The 18,219-nt window shown below is 37.6% G+C and overlaps 1 protein-coding gene across 2 annotated transcripts in view; it reads left to right on the top strand.

Annotated features, from left to right (window-relative positions):
* The window catches only part of LOC6036156 (laminin subunit alpha-1), a 226,680-nt gene that overhangs the window by 60,552 nt on the left and 147,909 nt on the right, over positions 1-18,219 (top strand). For both annotated transcript variants that reach the window (XM_038251285.1, XM_038251286.1), the window contains exons 3-4: positions 4,447-4,627; positions 4,732-4,903. In XM_038251285.1, coding sequence (XP_038107213.1) covers positions 4,447-4,627; positions 4,732-4,903 — 353 coding nt within the window. The remainder of the gene's footprint in view (positions 1-4,446; positions 4,628-4,731; positions 4,904-18,219) is intronic.

Here is an 18,219-nt window from a genome sequence, read left to right as displayed (position 1 = left end):
TCGAGGTTCCCATTTTCATGAACGCTTGTTCACGATTTTGGGAACTCTTTTTTCTCCGTGTATATAAAAAATTTCGACGGTTTTGTTCGAACGCGAATCAATTCAACACGGAACGTCGGGTCGAGGTGTTCTTTGTTGCGTTGGGTTCGTATAAGTCTAAGGAAGGTTCTTACGCCAAAAAGTGGCAACTTTGGCCACTCTGGAATCGATTCCGGAAAATCTGCAGATTGTATGGGAAAAGTGGCGTAAAATCAAATTTTGATCATAGGAGGCTGAATAAGGAAAAACGAAAAAAGGAAAAGACGAAGTTTTTCGGGTAAGCTTGTTTTACATAAAAAATTTAGGTCAATTTTATTTTTGGTATAAAATTTCGATTTTTTCCAAAAATCACTATCACACGGAGAAAAAAGAGTTCCCAAAATCGTGAACAAGCGTTCATGAAAATGGGAACCTCGAACAAAGTGTTCAAATCCCATGGTACGATTTTGAAAAACGTACCATGAAATTTGAACACTTTGTTCGTGGTTCCCATTTTCATGAACGCTTGTTCACGATTTTGGGAACTCTTTTTTCTCCGTGCACTATTCACTCAAAAGTTACAGCTGTTTAAATATTTACGTACCATTTTTGTATGGACAGCTGCCAAAATTGTATGGATACTTGTATGAGTGAACCAATGACACAAAATAGCTTCTTTGGTCATAGGAAAGGCAACCACAAAGTTTGAGCCAAATCAAAAAAATACAGCAGTTATTAGTAATGCTTGTATGAGTTTAACGTGACAATTTGATAATTTAGTAGTGTTGTTCCAATGAATAACAAATAATTATATATCATCACCAAATATATTTTTTCAATTCAATTCAATTAGTGTTTATTAGTAAATAATCAATCAACAATTTAGTGTTTCTTATAACCTAATAGAGTTTTGGAGTTCCTTTCAACTATGGTTTACACTATAATTCATTTAGATGTAATTGGATATTCTAACAATGGATTTGGCAAGAGAAGGAAAAAAAAAAAACCTTCGAGATTTGCTAAGGAAAAGGATAGAAGAGTAATTCTCTACGAAATCGGTCTTTTTTCTTCAATTTTAATTTTTGTATTTTTTAATCCGACTGAAACTTTTTTGGTGCCTTCGGTATGCCCAAAGAAGCCATTTTGCATCATTAGTTTGTCCATATAATTTTCCATACAAATTTGGCAGCTGTCCATACAAAAATGATGTATGAAAATTCAAAAATCTGTATCTTTTGAAGGAATTTTTTGATGGATTTGGTGTCTTCGGCAAAGTTGTAGGTATGGATACGGACTACACTGGAAAAAAATAATAAACTGTAAAAAAAATTTGGTGATTTTTTTATTTAACTTTTTATCACTAAAACTTGATTTGCAAAAAAAAACTATTTTTAATTTTTTTAATTTTTTGATATGTTTTAGAGGACATAAAATGCCAACTTTTCAGAAATTTCCAGGTTGTGCAAAAAATCATTGACCGAGTTATGAATTTTTGAATCAATACTGATTTTTTCAAAAAATCGAAATATTGGTCGCAAAAATTTTTCAACTTCATTTTTCGATGGAAAATCAAATTTGCAATCAAAAAGTACTTTAGTGAAATTTTGATAAAGTGCACCGTTTTCAAGTTAAATCCATATTTAGGTGACTTTTTTGAAAATAGTCGCAGTTTTTAATTTTTTTAAATTAGTGCACATGTTTGCACACTTTTGGAAAAAATATTTTTGAAATGCTGAGAAAATTCTCTATATTTTGCTTCTTCGGACTTTGTTGATACGACCTTCAGTTGCTGAGATATTGCAATGCAAAGGTTTAAAAACAGGAAAATTGATGTTTTCTAAGTCTCACCCAAACAACCCACAATTTTTCAATGTCGATATCTCAGCAACTAATGGTCCGATTTACAATGTTAAAGTATGAAACATTTTTGAAATTTTCCGATCTTTTCGAAAACAATATTTTCAAAATTTTCAAATCAAGACTAACATTTCAAAAGGGCCAAACATTCAATATTACGCTCTTTTAAAATGTTAGTCTTGATTTGAAAATTTTGAAAATATTGTTTTCGAAAAGATCGGAAAATTTCAAAAATGTTTCATATTTTGACATTGAAAATCGGACCATTAGTTGCTGAGATATCGACATTCAAAAATGGTGGGTTGTTTGGGTGAGACTTAGAAAACATCAATTTTCCTGTTTTTAAACCTTTGCATTGCAATATCTCAGCAACTAAAGGTCGTATCAACAAAGTCCGAAGAAGCAAAATATAGAGAATTTTCTTAGCATTTCAAAAATATTTTTTCCAAAAGTGTGCAAACATGTGCACTAATTTTAAAAATTAAAAACTGCGACTATTTTCAAAAAAGTCACCTAAATATGGATTTAACTTGAAAACGGTGCACTTTATCAAAATTTCACTAAAGTACTTTTTGATTGCAAATTTGATTTTACATCGAAAAATGAAGTTGAAAAATTTTGCGACCAATATTTCGATTTTTTGAAAAATCAGTATTGATTCAAAATTCATAACTCGGTCAATGATTTTTGCACAACCTGAAATTTCTGAAAAGTTGGCATTTTATGTCCTCTAAAACATATCAAAAAATAAAAAAATTAAAATAGTGTTTTTGCAAATCAAGTTTTAGTGATAAAAGTTAAATAAAAAAATCACCAAATTTTTTTTACAGTTTATTATTTTTTTCCAGTGTAGTCCGTATCCATACCTACAACTTTGCCGAAGACACCAAATCCATCAAAAAATTCCTTCAAAAGATACAGATTTTTGAATTTTCATACATCATTTTGTATGGACAGCTGCCAAATTTGTATGGAAAATTATATGGACAAACTAATGATGCAAAATGGCTTCTTTGGGCATACCGAAGGCACCAAAAAAGTTTCAGTCGGATTAAAAAATACAAAAAAAATCGAGTGACCGAAATCCTAGAGAACTGCTCAGAAATAGGAAAAGCTTAAAACTAAATCACAGTTTGTATTGTCTGTTGACGTCGAAAAACTTCGCTGCACAAGGCAGCTTATCCGTTGTAGATGTACTTCATCATCAGCTCACTGAGAGCTTGGAATTGTTCTGCCTTGTTTCGGCAGGCACGAAAGCGCGTGAGCATCTCTCCAGCAAGGGCGAAAAACTCAGGAAGCGTGAAGAGATCATCACCAGTAACATCAGCTTGTCCCGGGGGAGTACCGACGCCAGAAGCGGCTACTCTAGCGTACGAACCTCCCCAACCGGGAGGGAACGCTGGTTTGGTCGATGGAACCGCTCCGCCGCCAGCTGCTGCAGCGTTCGAGCTCAAAGTCTTCGGAGGTTGGCGGGACGCTGGCGCTTTCTTCTTCTTGTCCTGCTCCTCGAGGTACTTTTTCCGCGCGGCACAGCCACGGAAATTCGCCGTGTGGTTTCCACCACAGTTCGCGCACTTGACGCGCGCTAATATATTTTTTCAAAAACATTGAAACGGACCGAAAACGTAATTGCAGTTATACTATTATCATTATTCATAATATTAAGTATTCGTTAAAAAAAACTTCGTCAAAAACATTTTAATGATAGTTTAAATTGTTTTACATTGATTTGAAATGAATAATTCACGTTAGCTTTTAATTCAAAAGAAGGTCAATAGTGCCACCTGGTTTTTGTGATATTTTTTTGAACAATTCAATTCAAAGGTTCGATTTAAACAGTTAAGTTTCAACAAGCACTTTGCAAATATTCAACCACTCCAGTCAAAACACTCCCCAAAAATGTCATTCGGTACTCTACATGTAACTTGATCCGTCATAAAGTTAAACCTCTTCGCTTTATGTAAAACTCCATCTAAATTTCCGTGTAAAATCGTAAATCCAAAACACGCGTGCAGGTCCCCTAAGTAAGAAAGCGGAAAAAACAAGGTCCCAGAAAAAGAACTCTACGCACTCCAGCTCATTAGCGTTATTTATTGTATAAACCAGGTCATAAATTTGACGAAAGTACGTATAATTGAATTATGCTTCACAAGTCATGGCCGTGGCGGCGGCGGCATGTGTCTCTTGGCCGTTTATGGCTGCTTCGCGCGTCCCATTACGATTAGATCATGCGGCGACCTCGACGACGATCCAGTTCCAGACTCCGGCCGATGTGCCACGGAGTGTGATTCTGTTTATTTGAATCCATCAATTTTCGGTGTTTCGTCGCGTGTAATTTGAATAAAATTGTTGGTTTTTCGAGTCACTTCGAGTTCGATGGGACGACAAGTTGAGGGTGTGTCGAAGATCGAAGCGCGCGATACAGCATGCGCCTGTACGGGACATGATTTCCGATGGTTGTTTTCATCAATTATAACCGCACCGTGAACTTGGAAATCATGTTTCGAGCTGAATGATTTAGTACGATCGAGTTGGGATTGACAAAATGTTTTTTTTTTTCTCTTCTTTCAGATCTGAAGCTGCTGTCCGGACTGACTTCGTCGTCACCCGGCGATCTGGACTACGGCTTCCAGAAGGCGACCGGGATGTGGCCGTCTTTTTTCAACGTGGCCATGCGTGCGACCATTTCGGTGAATGCGACCTGCGGCCAACACGGTCGAGAAGAGTACTGTCGCCTGCAGGATCCTCAGAGGTACTGCCCATTTTTCGACACCTCTTTCTTGTCGTGACTCAACGATGGCTAAATGTTTAATCTTTGATCTTAATTGTTTTTTTTTTTGCGTGGTATTCTTGCAGTCCAAGATCGCGATCGTCCCAGTGTGGCATATGCGATGCCAACAATTCGGACCTGGAAAAGCGGCACCCCATCACGAACATCGTGGACGGAACGAGCAACTGGTGGCAGAGTCCGACGCTGCACAAGGCGAGCAAGAACGATCGTGTGACCATTTCGCTCGATCTGGGACAGGTGAGTCTCCTCGTGGCGCGTAACGCCCAGCCGATCGATCGCCGTTGATAAAGAAACGGAGTACAACAAAAAGTCCATGTTGACATGAAGGACACACTGGCAGGTTGTAATCGACCGATGTAATTAATTGATTTTCACTGATCGCGGTGTAGAGAGAGTGTTAGACTGATCCAGTTTTTGGGAATTCCTCCAAGATCAATCTGTTCTGGAACCTTCTGACTGGGTGGCTCCCATAAATCCCACCGAAATGGCATAAATCCACTGTCCTAACACGGCTCTGACACAAGCTTCGCGATCACCGATGATCAGCGCTACGCCCCAAGAGATCAGAGATCGTTAACGTCAAAGAGAATTACCGGCTGTCAAACCGGTGGCCCGTTGCACGCACCGATGCTTCTCTGCTCAGCTTGTTCTCACTTTCGTCTGGGCTGGGCTTATTAGACGCGTCGTCCTCCGGGTTGTTTATTCGTCTAGCCAAGAAGCGGTGCGGGTCCACCGAAGACAAGACTTCCAAGAATTTCCCCCTCACGAGTCTCTTCAGCGCCAGGAATGCATTTTGAGAGGTGAGAGTAAGGAAACTACGCAAACAATCCATGGGCGCATCTGTTTATCGTTTCTTCTCACTTGTTCTAAAGTCACTTCAGGTTCCTCCTGTCGGATTAGACTTTTTTCGGATTCCGTGCCACCAAAAAGCTGAAGGTTTTGGGTAGCTTTTTAATTGAACGACCCGATCTACGCCGATGAATGAAGCGGATTAACGTCAGCTTGGATTAGTTCTAACCGTCACTTACGGTGTAGATCATAAACGTCACCAGCGTGTCATCGGGTTCTGTTAGCGAGCGCGTGTCTCGGGATCTTGTATAAGGTGTCGATCATTCACGGCGAGAGTTACAACGGGGAAATTTGACACTTTCACTTTAGTTGCGGTGAGAAGCGACGAAAGAAGCGCGCGTGGGACGTGAGCACAGTTAGAACGAAGCGGTACAAGTTTCGTTGATCTATAGTGCAAGTGACAACAACCTCCTGGTGAGTCGAAATCGAAAATTGATACATGATTACCTGGATAGTTTATTGGAAAACGTAGAGCATGCTTTTTCATACAAACTTTATCCTCGTGTATCATGGAGTCAATTAAGTTATGAAACATTAACTCATAGATGTTTTGGGCACCTTCATGAACATTTGTTAAAAAAAATCTTCAAAACTATTATATGAAACAACTGAACTGTTTGCTCGTGTGGTCTATTTGTGTTTTATTATTGTTTTTTGAAATATTTTAATAGTATTTTGCGGTGATCGTTTGTTTTATCTGATTTGTCCGCATCGTTTTCATCCTATAAATGGTCGAAATGGTTAATATTTTAGTCAACAAAAGATAAAAACTTCTAAACGTACCTTTTACTCCTGGTGGGAAATTGTAAGGGTTTCTTTGCTGACCAGCGTTTTGTTGCTGACCTGGGATCAGAAATGGATTACTTTCCACAATACGTTGATTGCCTGGATGTTGTTGTTGTTGCCAAGGCTGCTGCTCCCATGGATATTGACCTGGGCCATACTGTCCGTTGACGGCAAAGACTGCGACGCTCGCCACCAGAAGTGTAATCAGAACAAACTTCATGATTTGCTTTAAACAATTAATACCTTTTAACCGTTCAATTGCCTGGATGCAACTGTTGATTAAACAGTCGGTTGCGATGGCTTTTATAGTTAAGTTTTGCTGATGTAAAAGGCACTAATACTTGAAAGTTTTGTTCCGTAATATTTGTATTATCAATTGCGCTTACACAGGACCTTCACAGAAAAAAAAACAATTCTCGAAACCGTGAAGTCAGTTCACGATTATGAGAACCACGAAGGAATATATTCACGTTTATGGTGCAAATGCACCATACTCATGAATAAATTCCTTCGTGGATCTCACATTCGTGAACTTAATTCACGATTACGGGAATTGATTTTTGTCTGTGTTAGTGAAGCCAAGCAGACTTTATCAGCAACCTTACAGCTGTGAGAACGCGTGGCCCTGAGCTGGATTCGACCAGAATTCCCCATGATTTGCGTAAACACGTTAGTTACACTTTTCTAAAGCTAAGAATAATACATTTGAGCAATTCTCTACGAAATCGGTCTTTTTTCTTCAATTTTAATATTTGTATTTTTTAATCCGACTGAAACTTTTTTGGTGCCTTCGGTATGCCCAAAGAAGCCATTTTGCATCATTAGTTTGTCCATATAATTTTCCATACAAATTTGGCAGCTGTCCATACAAAAATGATGTATGAAAATTCAAAAATCTGTATCTTTTGAAGGAATTTTTTGATCGATTTGGTGTCTTCGGCAAAGTTGTAGGTATGGATACGGACTACACTGGAAAAAAATAATACACGGTAAAAAAAAATTGGGTGATTATTTTATTTAACTTTTTAACACTAAAACTTGATTTGCAAAAAAACACTATTTTTAATTTTTTTTATTTTTTGATATGTTTTTGAGGACATACAATTCCAACTTTTCAGAAATTTCCAGGTTGTGCAAAAAATTATTGACCGAGTTATGAATTTTTTAATCAATACTGATTTTTTCAAAAAATCGAAATTTTGGTCGCAAAAATTTTTCAACTTCATTTTTCGATGTAAAATTGAATTTGCAATCAAAAAGTACTGTAGTGAAATTTTGATAAAGTGCACCGTTTTCAAGTTATAGCCATTTTTATGTAACTTTTTTCAAAATAGTCGCAGTTTTTCATTTTTTTAAAATAGTGCACATGTTTGTTCACTTTTGAAAAAAATATTTTTGAAAAGCTGAGAAAATTCTCTATATTTTGTTTCATCGGACTTTGTTGATACGACCTTTAGTTGCTGAGATATTGCAATGCAAAGGTTTAAAAACAGGAAAATTGATGTTTTCTAAGTCTAAGGGCGTAATATTCAATGTTTGGCCTTTTTGAAATGTTAGTCTTGATTTAAAAATTTGAAAAATATTGTTTTCGAAAAGATCGGAAAATTTCACAAATGTTTCATATTTTAACATTGAAAACCGGACCATTAGTTGCTGAGATATCGACATTGAAAAATGGTGGGCTGTTTGGATGAGACTTAGAAAACATCAATTTTCCTGTTTTTAAACCTTTGCATTGCAATATCTCAGCAACTAAAGGTCGTATCAACAAAGTTCGATGAAGCAAAATATATATTTTTTTCAAAAGTGAACAAACATGTGCACTAATTTAAAAAAAAATGAAAAACTGCGACTATTTTGAAAAAAGTTACATAAAAATGGCTATAACTTGAAAACGGTGCACTTTATCAAAATTTCACTACAGTACTTTTTGATTGCAAATTCAATTTTACATCGAAAAATGAAGTTGAAAAATTTTTGCGACCAAAATTGCGTTTTTTTGAAAAAATCAGTATTGATTAAAAAATTCATAACTCGGTCAATAATTTTTTGCACAACCTGGAAATTTCTGAAAAGTTGGCATTTTATGTCCTCTAAAACATATCAAAAAATAAAAAAAATTAAAAATAGTGTTTTTTTTGCAAATCAAGTTTTAGTGTTAAAAAGTTAAATAAAAAAATCACCCAATTTTTTTTTTTACCGTGTATTATTTTTTTCCAGTGTAGTCCGTATCCATACCTACAACTTTGCCGAAGACACCAAATCGATCAAAAAATTCCTTCAAAAGATACAGATTTTTGAATTTTCATACATCATTTTTGTATGGACAGCTGCCAAATTTGTATGGAAAATTATATGGACAAACTAATGATGCAAAATGGCTTCTTTGGGCATACCGAAGGCACCAAAAAAGTTTCAGTCGGATTAAAAAATACAAAAAAAATCGAATGACCGAAATCCTAGAGAACTGCTCATTTACCTAAATAGAATTACACTTTTTTTAAACTTTTTTGTTTGAAAAAAGTGGATAATCGAACTCCAAATAATCAAACATTTGTATAAACAAAAAAAAAAAAACAAAAAAAAATACAAAAAACAAAAATCATGAAAAACAAAACAAAACAAAAACATTTTAAAACATTAAAAACATTAAAAACATTAAAAATATTAAAAATATTAAAAACATTAAAAACATTAAAAACATTAAAAACATTAAAAACATTAAAAACATTAAAAACATTAAAAACATTAAAAACATTAAAAACATTAAAAACATTAAAAACATTAAAAACATTTAAAAACATTAAAAACATTAAAAACATTAAAAACATTAAAAACATTAAAAACATTAAAAACATTCAAAACATTCAAAACATTAAAAACATTCAAAACATTAAAAACATTAAAAACATTAAAAACATTAAAAACATTCAAAACATTAAAAACATTAAAAACATTACAAACATCAAAAACACTAAAAACATTAAAAACATTAAAAACATTAAAAACATTAAAAACATTAAAAACATTAAAAACATTAAAAACATTAAAAACTTTAAAAACATTAAAAACATTGAAAACATTAAATACATTAGAAACATTAAAAACATTAAATAATTGAATATATGAATATGTGAAAAAAAAAGCTATCAGGGGTGACATAGGGTCTGGGGGTGTGGGTCATACAAATTTCAGCAATGAGCAATGACACCCCTGATGACGGTATGAAAAATATGAATATAAAAAATATGAAAAACACGAAAAAAAAACAAAAAAGTACATTTAAAATATGAAACAACAGGAAAAACAGGAAAAATATGAAAAATGAAAAAAATGTGAAAAATGTGAAAAATGTGAAAAATGTGAAAAATGTGAAAAATGTGAAAAATGTGAAAAATGTGAAAAATGGGAAAAATGGGAAAAATTAGAAAAAAATGTGCATAATGTGAAAAACCTGAAAAACATTCAAAAACATGAACAACATGAAAAACATTGAAGCCATAAAAAAACGTAACTTAATCCACCCTTAGGTGGTTGGTGCCTTCCTCACATTTAAAAGGTAATGCTATCCGGGTCCGGTGGCGCAATGGTTAGCGTGGTAGCCTCTCACCCAAGTATGGCCTGGGTTCAATCCCAGACGGACCCGGTGGCATTTTTCGAGACGAGATTTGCCTGACCACGCCTTCTATCGGATGGGGAAGTAAAACGTCGGTCCATTAGCGTAAAAGAGGTTTTGAGTGACTCACCACACATAACCTTCGGACGCCTAGAAATGAGTAGAAACTTGCAACAGAGCCCACAAAAGACCCGGGGGTCGTTAAAGTGGATTGCTTTGCTTTTTTTGCTATCCAAAATAGGGTGGACCTTTATGTGTTCTATCAATTTGACTCATTATTCATTCATTCAGATTGGGTAGTCAGATCTTCATATTTCAGGGAACTTATGTGCTTACAACTTATGATAGAGTAGTCAAATCTTCAATTCAATTTGCGCCCGTTGGAAAGGCTTTTTAATTACCTATCCAAATATAGGTCGCATGATATATTTGGACAACATTTTCATCAAAATATCTGAGATCTGGCCTCCAAAAAGTGTATAAATAACACTCAAGTGCTTATAACTTTTGATAGGGTTGTCAGATTTTCAATGTTTTGGTCGCGTTAGAAAGGTCTTTTGATTACCTATCCAACGACATGATGATAGTTTCGGACAACGTTTTCATCAAAATTTCTGAGATCCGGCTTCGAAAAAATACATAAATAACACTTAAGTGCTTATAACTTTTGATAGGGTCGGCAGATCTTTAATGTTTTGAACGCGTTGGAAAGGTCTTTCGATTACCTATTAGAGTGTAACAAAAATGACTTTTTGGCGGGCATTCAGGGGTTTGTTCCGGTGGGCATACTGAGCCTAAATCCCAAATATGAGCTTGATTGGACGCAACAGGAGCTGGCGCTCCGCCCTTCAATTTTAAATGGGATTTAACCCGTAAAAAAAGATTTTTTCAAAAATGTCACTTTTTGAGGCATTTTGGCCACCAATGCGTTTACCAAAAACATCACTGGCGTGTAGGCCAGATCCTTGCGCATCTTTTGGTATATATAACATTGAAGTTTGGAGCATCCTGGAGCTCGGTACAGACCTTCAAAGTTTGGCATTTTTTCGAAAAATCGGCCCCGGCAAAAAAGACATGCGTCGCACCTCGCGACGCCCGAGACGCCATTTGATTTTGCTGGGACCGATTTTTCGAAAAAATGACAAACTTTGAAGGTCTGTACCGAGCTCCAGGATGCTCCAAACTTCAATGTTATATATACCAAAAGATGCGCAAGGATCTGGCCTACACGCCAGTGATGTTTTTGGTAAACGCATTGGTGGCCAAAATGCCTCAAAAAGTGACATTTTTGAAAAAATCTTTTTTTACGGGTTAAATCCCATTTAAAATTGAAGGGCGGAGCGCCAGCTCCTGTTACGTCCAATCAAGCTCATATTTGGGATTTAGGCTCAGTATGCCCACCGGAACAAACCCCTGAATGCCCGCCAAAAAGTCATTTTTGTTACATCCTATTACCTATCCAACGACAGGTCGACGATGATAGATCCGGAAATCGTTTTTATCAAAATGTCTGAGATCCGGCCTCCAAAAAGTACATAAATAACACTTAAGTGCTAATAACTTTTGATAGGGTTGTCAAATCTTCAATGTCTTGGACGCGTTGGAAAGGTTTTTGTACCTTTCTAAAAATGTATAACATGCCGGGTTTTCTTACAAAAACCACCCTTCTTACAATCTTCCGGACATTTCTTAAAATCGTTTTTTTAGCATAACTTTTGAAGTACTTAACTAAGCTGCATAATTTTTAATAGCGACTTATGGGACCCCAAGACGACAAAACGGACAAAATCGATTAAGCCAATGTTGAGATAATCGAGTGACAATTTTTTGATCAACATCCCACCACACACACAGACATTTGCTCAGAATTTGATTCTGAGTCGATAGGTATAAATGAAGGATGGTCTAGGAGGTCTAATTGAGAAGTTTAGTTTTCGAGTGATTTTATAGCCTTTCCTCAGTAAGGTGAGGAAGGCAAGAAACATAAAACATATGAAAACATAAAAACATGAAAAACGTGAAAATCATAAAAAAAACATAAAACACGTGTAAAACAGCTATTGGTGTAACTTTGTAATTTTCTGGGTGATTTTGAAATAAAAAAAATTTAGTTTGAAGAAAACTCGTTCCCATACACACCGTGCCAAGTATGACTAACTCAACGCACTCTGCAACGGAGAGCAAAGTCCAAACACCGTTTTAGGAAGCAGTGAAAGATTGGATCGATCGGCCAGCTCCGGTCGCCGGTTTTTCCTCTCTCTGGTCCTGTCCCATAATGATTGGGATATAGTTCACAGCAGCCAGGCAGTTCTCCCAGAGCGCCCTGGCAGCCGTTGACCAAAACTGACAATACACTTCTTGTGTTCCCCTTTGCTCGGGTGGACGTATAATTGGAACTGGAATAACTTCAACCTGTTTTTGGTAAAGCCCTCGGACGTGGCCAACTCCCGGGGACTCCCGCGCCTCGTCCGTTTTGCGGGTTTGTCATTTGAAACGTTCGGCGCGACGTTTTATCGCCACCGTTGACCATTTTAAGGTTACGGTAGGTCCAGGAAAGGGAAAAGGAATGTTTTAATGAGGATCACGGAGTTGCCCCTTTTCCGTCATAAATTTCGCGCGCGCTCGATCGGGAATTAAATTAGGCTGGACAGTCGAGTGTGGACTTGTTCTTGACCATATCAGAGTACCGAGATGACCGTCTGGGAACGGGACTTGTCGTTGCGTAAGCGAGCGGCGAACCCTTTCGCCTTGAGAGTGCTGTTTTCACGAGTTTGGCTCGTATCATTCTTTGAGATTAAATTATGCCGCTCGGAGAGGTGCTTAAAATTCGTCCAAAAAACCCTCGAGCTTGAAGAGAAAACATTAATTGCTGCTGGAGGTTGATTCTGGTCCCCCCCTTTGCCGTCGAAGCTGTCAGATTAAACCTTCACCAATCATGCAGAATTAATTCACAATTGGCGAAATGGACAAGTTTCTTTTTGCAAATAAATTAATTAAATTATTGCAAGCCGGTCTGGTATCTGGACAGGGTGGCTACTCAAATTGGAAATGTATCAAACTATAAGTTCAAATTACCCTTAATGAACTCTCTTGGCATGTACCGTGCCAACTCATATTGTTTGCTCTCCGTTCAAAAGGCGCACATTTCGCACGCTGCCAAAACCAAAACCATTAATCACCCCCGGGGACCTCAATTAATTAAGACGGCCGGGGTCGATAAATTTGCCATAGGTACAGCAACGAACGGCCCAGCCGGTGGCACCTTCATCATCGGCCAGAAGAAATGGATGGAACTGACTACGCACCCTCAGGGTCTTAGGGGTGGATTCGCTGCTAGGGTGGTCATTTTAATCAAATTTGGTCGATCTTGAGTCCAAATTTGTCAAAGAGCTAAATTTTGTTCGTTTGTGCATAAAATTTAAAAATTCTAACCTTATGATCAACAACAACCCCAAACAGCTCAAAAGGACATTACATTTACGGCCCGAAACGGCACCTCCCGGGTCGTTTTCGGGTCAAAAGCGGCGTAAATTTGAGGTTAATTGATACGTCCACCTTTACGGGGGGGACCCGCGGTCACGTTAACATTTATCTCTGCGCAAGTGCGGCGCGGGATCGCGCACTTTCATTGTGGTGTTTACTCGACGGAATGTATGTTGGAACGCGCGCGCCACGAAAATCGACCAGCACAAAAATCGACCTCTTTGAGCTGAAGGCCTTTCGCGGATGGCAGCACTGCTGGATGGGAAACTGTGGAACCCATTATCAATTATCTCGCGTAGTCTGTTGCGAGCACTTGCCGCTGTCGAGGCGGTTTCGTGACGATAATATTTATGAACTTTGTCGCAAAAAGAAAGCATCTGAAGCTTGATCTCAAGTCCTTTCGCCATTGTGGAGCAGAGAGGTCGTTGGGGCAGTCGTTGAAAGGCACAGGGTGACGACTCAACTGGAGAATTTTAAATAAGTTTTTTTTTATGGAAGTGAAATCAATCGAAATTTAATCGTAATAAAGATTTGAGCGAGGTCCTGCCTCGGTGGAGTCGCTGGTAGGCAGTTCGAATCCCGGGGTGGATGGAAGCTAAAGTGTAAAAAGAGGTTTGCAATTGCCTCAACAATCAAGCCTTCGGACACCTAGTTTCGAGTAGGAATCTCGCAATCGAGAACGCCAAGGCAATGCTGTAGAGCGAATAATTTGATTTTTTTTCTGAAAGATTTGAGCGGTACAAACCGCCGTTCACGTGGAACAGCCCAGCCACTAAAGTGCGTCGTCGAATTGCCTTCGCAGTTTGCGCACATTATTGCTGATGGGAGTTTCTCCTTTGCAAACGCCAGTGGGGAAGTTTACTGTTGAGAAATACTTTTTGTTTAGTCCTTTTTCCGGGGTCCCGAGGGACAAAAAATCAAGCAAAACACTGAGTATATCGCACTCACGTCAGTGGATGTTTACATTTAACAGTGGTCTAGATCGCAAAATTAAGTGGAAAATGATGAAGTTTTAGAGCTTTGGTGTCTAAAAGAGTTGTTGCAAATGGAAAGGGGTAACTTTTGGTTTGGTTGAAAATTAGGGTGTTTCACGATTAGGGTGATTTTTAAAATTTTTAAAACTTTTCTGGAATATTTTTGGGTTTTTTTTGTTTTCTAGAAAGTTGTTGGACTAGCCAATCCAAGCAACGGACTTAAATTGTCAAAATATCGATTTTTGGTCGTACCCAAACCCATAATATGAACAAAAATCGATATTTTGACAATTTGGGTCAATTTTGAGGGCAGATTCGAATTCAATTGACAAAGTTATAAGTTATAAAGATCCCATTATGAAAGGGGGGAGTTTCGAAATAAATAACGCCGACGCGTTGTGTTAGACTGTCCAAAACGTTCTGATTTTATTGTGATCGAAAAGTCCCCCAGAGCCTCACACACGAGGTACTGAGGTTTTGCTTGCAAAGCATTAATCGAGCTACTTGCTTCAATCGCGGCGAGGTAAACGAAGTTTAGCTTTGTTCGCAGTTTGGGTTACTGTTGCCGGCTGTGCTGACGATGTTGGTGGCGTCGATCAATTATGCGGAAAGCAATTTCCGTAACTGCTCCTCACCAAGAAAGGATCGTCCCGATCCGTATCGACTGCACATAAATTTTCCATCGGAAAGAACTACCAAACAGGTCACTCAGCGAGTTTGAAATATCTCAAGCTTCTTTGGTGATGTTTGAAACATTATAGTTGTTGCTGTTTTGTAATTAAGTGTTACAAATATTTGTAATCAAAGATTACGTAATCCTTAATTACATCTTCATTTATTACACTTTTGTAACTCTGAATTACAAATTGAGATTTGTAACTAGCTATTACAAACAAACTATTATTTCATTGTAATGTTTCCTCACAACAATTTCAAACACACTCGATTAACTGAATTATTTTGGCTGCATAATTTGGAAATGGTTTTCTTTGTTTTTTTTATCACTCACACACCTTCTAAAAAAAATAAATTTTGAATCGTGTTTTTTCCTTTTGTCAAATTAGTTAATCTGATCATGCTGAATTATTTAAATGATTTCCGAATTGCTGATTTTGTTTTTACTCACACACACACTCACTTAACTTATCAAATTTGGAAAAATATTTTTGAATTTTGAATTTAGATTTTTTTTCACTTTAAATTTTGTTGCTTGTTGAAAATCCGGGTAACGCTGTTCCTTTGTCTCCCTCGTCGAAGGTGTTGAAATCCATGTCGTGCTGCGCTCCTGAACTCGGTTCTGAGTTTTTCGCGATGTGCACACGATGGTATCACGCCTCTTGCCGAAGTATCCAGCGGATAACGTTGGTTCATCTTCTTCGGTCGGTGGCTGCTTCACCAGGTAATTTCCTTGGCTGCTTCACTCCTGATCTCCAGAGCCGTTGGTGACGAATTTCTGCTGAATGAACAACTGCCGTGTTTTTCGCATTAACTTGCACTTTTGGTCTCACTACCGAGATTTTCGCGAACGACCACTTCAATCACTGGGCACAGCCACCTTCCGGCGAAGACTCGACTGCGCCAGTTATAAAGATCCCATTATGAAAGGGGGGAGTTTCGAAATAAATAACGCCGACGCGTTGTGTTAGACTGTCCAAAACGTTCTGATTTTATTGTGATCGAAAAGTCCCCCAGAGCCTCACACACGAGGTACTGAGGTTTTGCTTGCAAAGCATTAATCGAGCTACTTGCTTCAATCGCGGCGAGGTAAACGAAGTTTAGCTTTGTTCGCAGTTTGGGTTACTGTTGCCGGCTGTGCTGACGATGTTGGTGGCGTCGATCAATTATGCGGAAAGCAATTTCCGTAACTTATATGTATAGACATATATTTGGACATTTTTTGCATTTCGTTAGGGTGGTCCCTTAGACATTTTCAAATAAGAATATCTCGAGTTTAAACAAAAATATCCCTGAAATTTTTCGTCGTTTGTTGTGCTAAATCTCCCCTTTTGAATGCAATGTGGCGCTAAAAATTTGGCCGGCGCTTTTTTACCTTAAAATTTTTGATCTTATGATACAAAGTAACATGTAAAAAAATAAAAATGTTTGTTTATAGAGCACTACAAATGCCCTGATCATCACTTTTCTCTAAAACTATACCATGAATTGCTAAGTTAAAAAAATGATTTTTGAAGGTTCTCTCAGATGCTTTCTCTAAATTTGGTCGTAGAAGGTTGTAGATTGCGCGATAAAATGTTGGTATCCAAAGTTGCTTGGATTGGCAAGTCCAACATTTTTCTAGAATTCAAAAAAAAAAATCCCAAAAAGTTCCTGAAAAGTTAGATTTTAAAAATCACCTTTATCGTGAACCACCCTAATTTTCAACCAAACCAAAAGTTACCCCTTTCCATTTACAACAACTCTTCTGAAGACACCAAAGTTGGATTGTTAATTTGAGTTTGATTAACTGCGGTCAATTTTCTTGAAATAATTTGAACTATTAAAAATCCACCAAAGCATCTACCACATTGATTACACAAGAAACTGTGGTAGAAAAGTATCCACCGCGATCTACCGCGATCAATTTTTGACAGTTCGATGCCAACGAATTATTTCACGGAAATCCACTGCGGTTAACCAAAATCAAATTAACAATCTAATTCAAAGCTCTAAAACTTCACAATTTTTCGGAAAATCCATTTCCACTTTATTTAGAAATCTGAACACACTTTTTTTACAAACTCAAATTTGCCCAATTTCATTGTTTTGCTTGAAATCAACATTCGAGTTGTCAGGATTTTTTCAAGAGATAACGATTTTTTGGACTCAAAAAACTAACGACCTTTTCATAGATAATTTCATGGGATTGGCCCCATTGTCCCCCTTTACGCAATGATACACCCACAATTCAGAGTCGAGAGAATCGTTGCCTCAAAATTTATCGAAAGTTCAGTGCCAAAATCTTAAGATAATGCTACCAACTCACACCATCAAAACAAATGAGTTTATTCGTTAATTTAAACAATAAATCTCCAACGAGTATCATACTTCTACTTCTGACCACTCCTTGGTCACTGAGCTGTTGTGGCCAAGGCAGTTAAGTCATTGGGTTAGTCTGTCAAATGTCTGTGGTTCGATTCCCGTAGTCGACACTTTTTGTTTGGATGATTTTTTGGCCAACGCCCATCTCGAGCGGTGTTCTCTGTGTCCGTAAATGGTACCACTATTCTCTCGGCTCGAGGTCATTGTTCTCTCGATTCGATGCTCTCACTGCCTAGTTTTGGGTGTACCGATGTATGAGATGTGAGGCTAATCTAAATCTCTTCAAGATATAATATCTATGTTCTCTTAGTTAATCATGCAATTTAATGTACTCTATTACCAGCTCTCACGTCTAGTAAACTTCGATCATCCTTCCACAAGTATATCATTGCTAGCTTCCAGCTGCATGCTCTAACCACATGTCAACATACTCATTTATTATAATACCCAACCAGCAGCAGACTCGCGAGATTGAAGTTATGTATAATGATGGGACCACCTCCACCGCCAACCACGCTTCTTATGCTTTAACCATGATCACTGATTTCTCCAACTCCGATCGCGCGCTCGCTTTGTTCCACTTGATACACTTGAAGTGGCAAGCACTCGTAAACTGTCGCACGGTCTCATAACTCTTTTATAGCTGCTCCCTTTGCGCTACACAGACTTCCCCAATTACTTATCTTAAATTCTCCCATTATCCAGCAGCGCAGCCACTACCGATGATGGCTCTTCTGTTTCTACCCCGCGATACCGCATGGACGGACTCTACGAGTCCGGGAGTGCATCAAGTTTTATTCTATTCC

The sequence above is a fragment of the Culex quinquefasciatus genome, chromosome 2 (genome assembly GCF_015732765.1).
Source record: "Culex quinquefasciatus strain JHB chromosome 2, VPISU_Cqui_1.0_pri_paternal, whole genome shotgun sequence".
In the NCBI taxonomy this organism is placed as follows: Eukaryota; Metazoa; Arthropoda; class Insecta; order Diptera; family Culicidae; genus Culex; species Culex quinquefasciatus.
The sequence above is the reverse complement of the archived record's forward strand: the minus strand, read 5'-3'. Positions and strand labels throughout refer to the sequence as shown.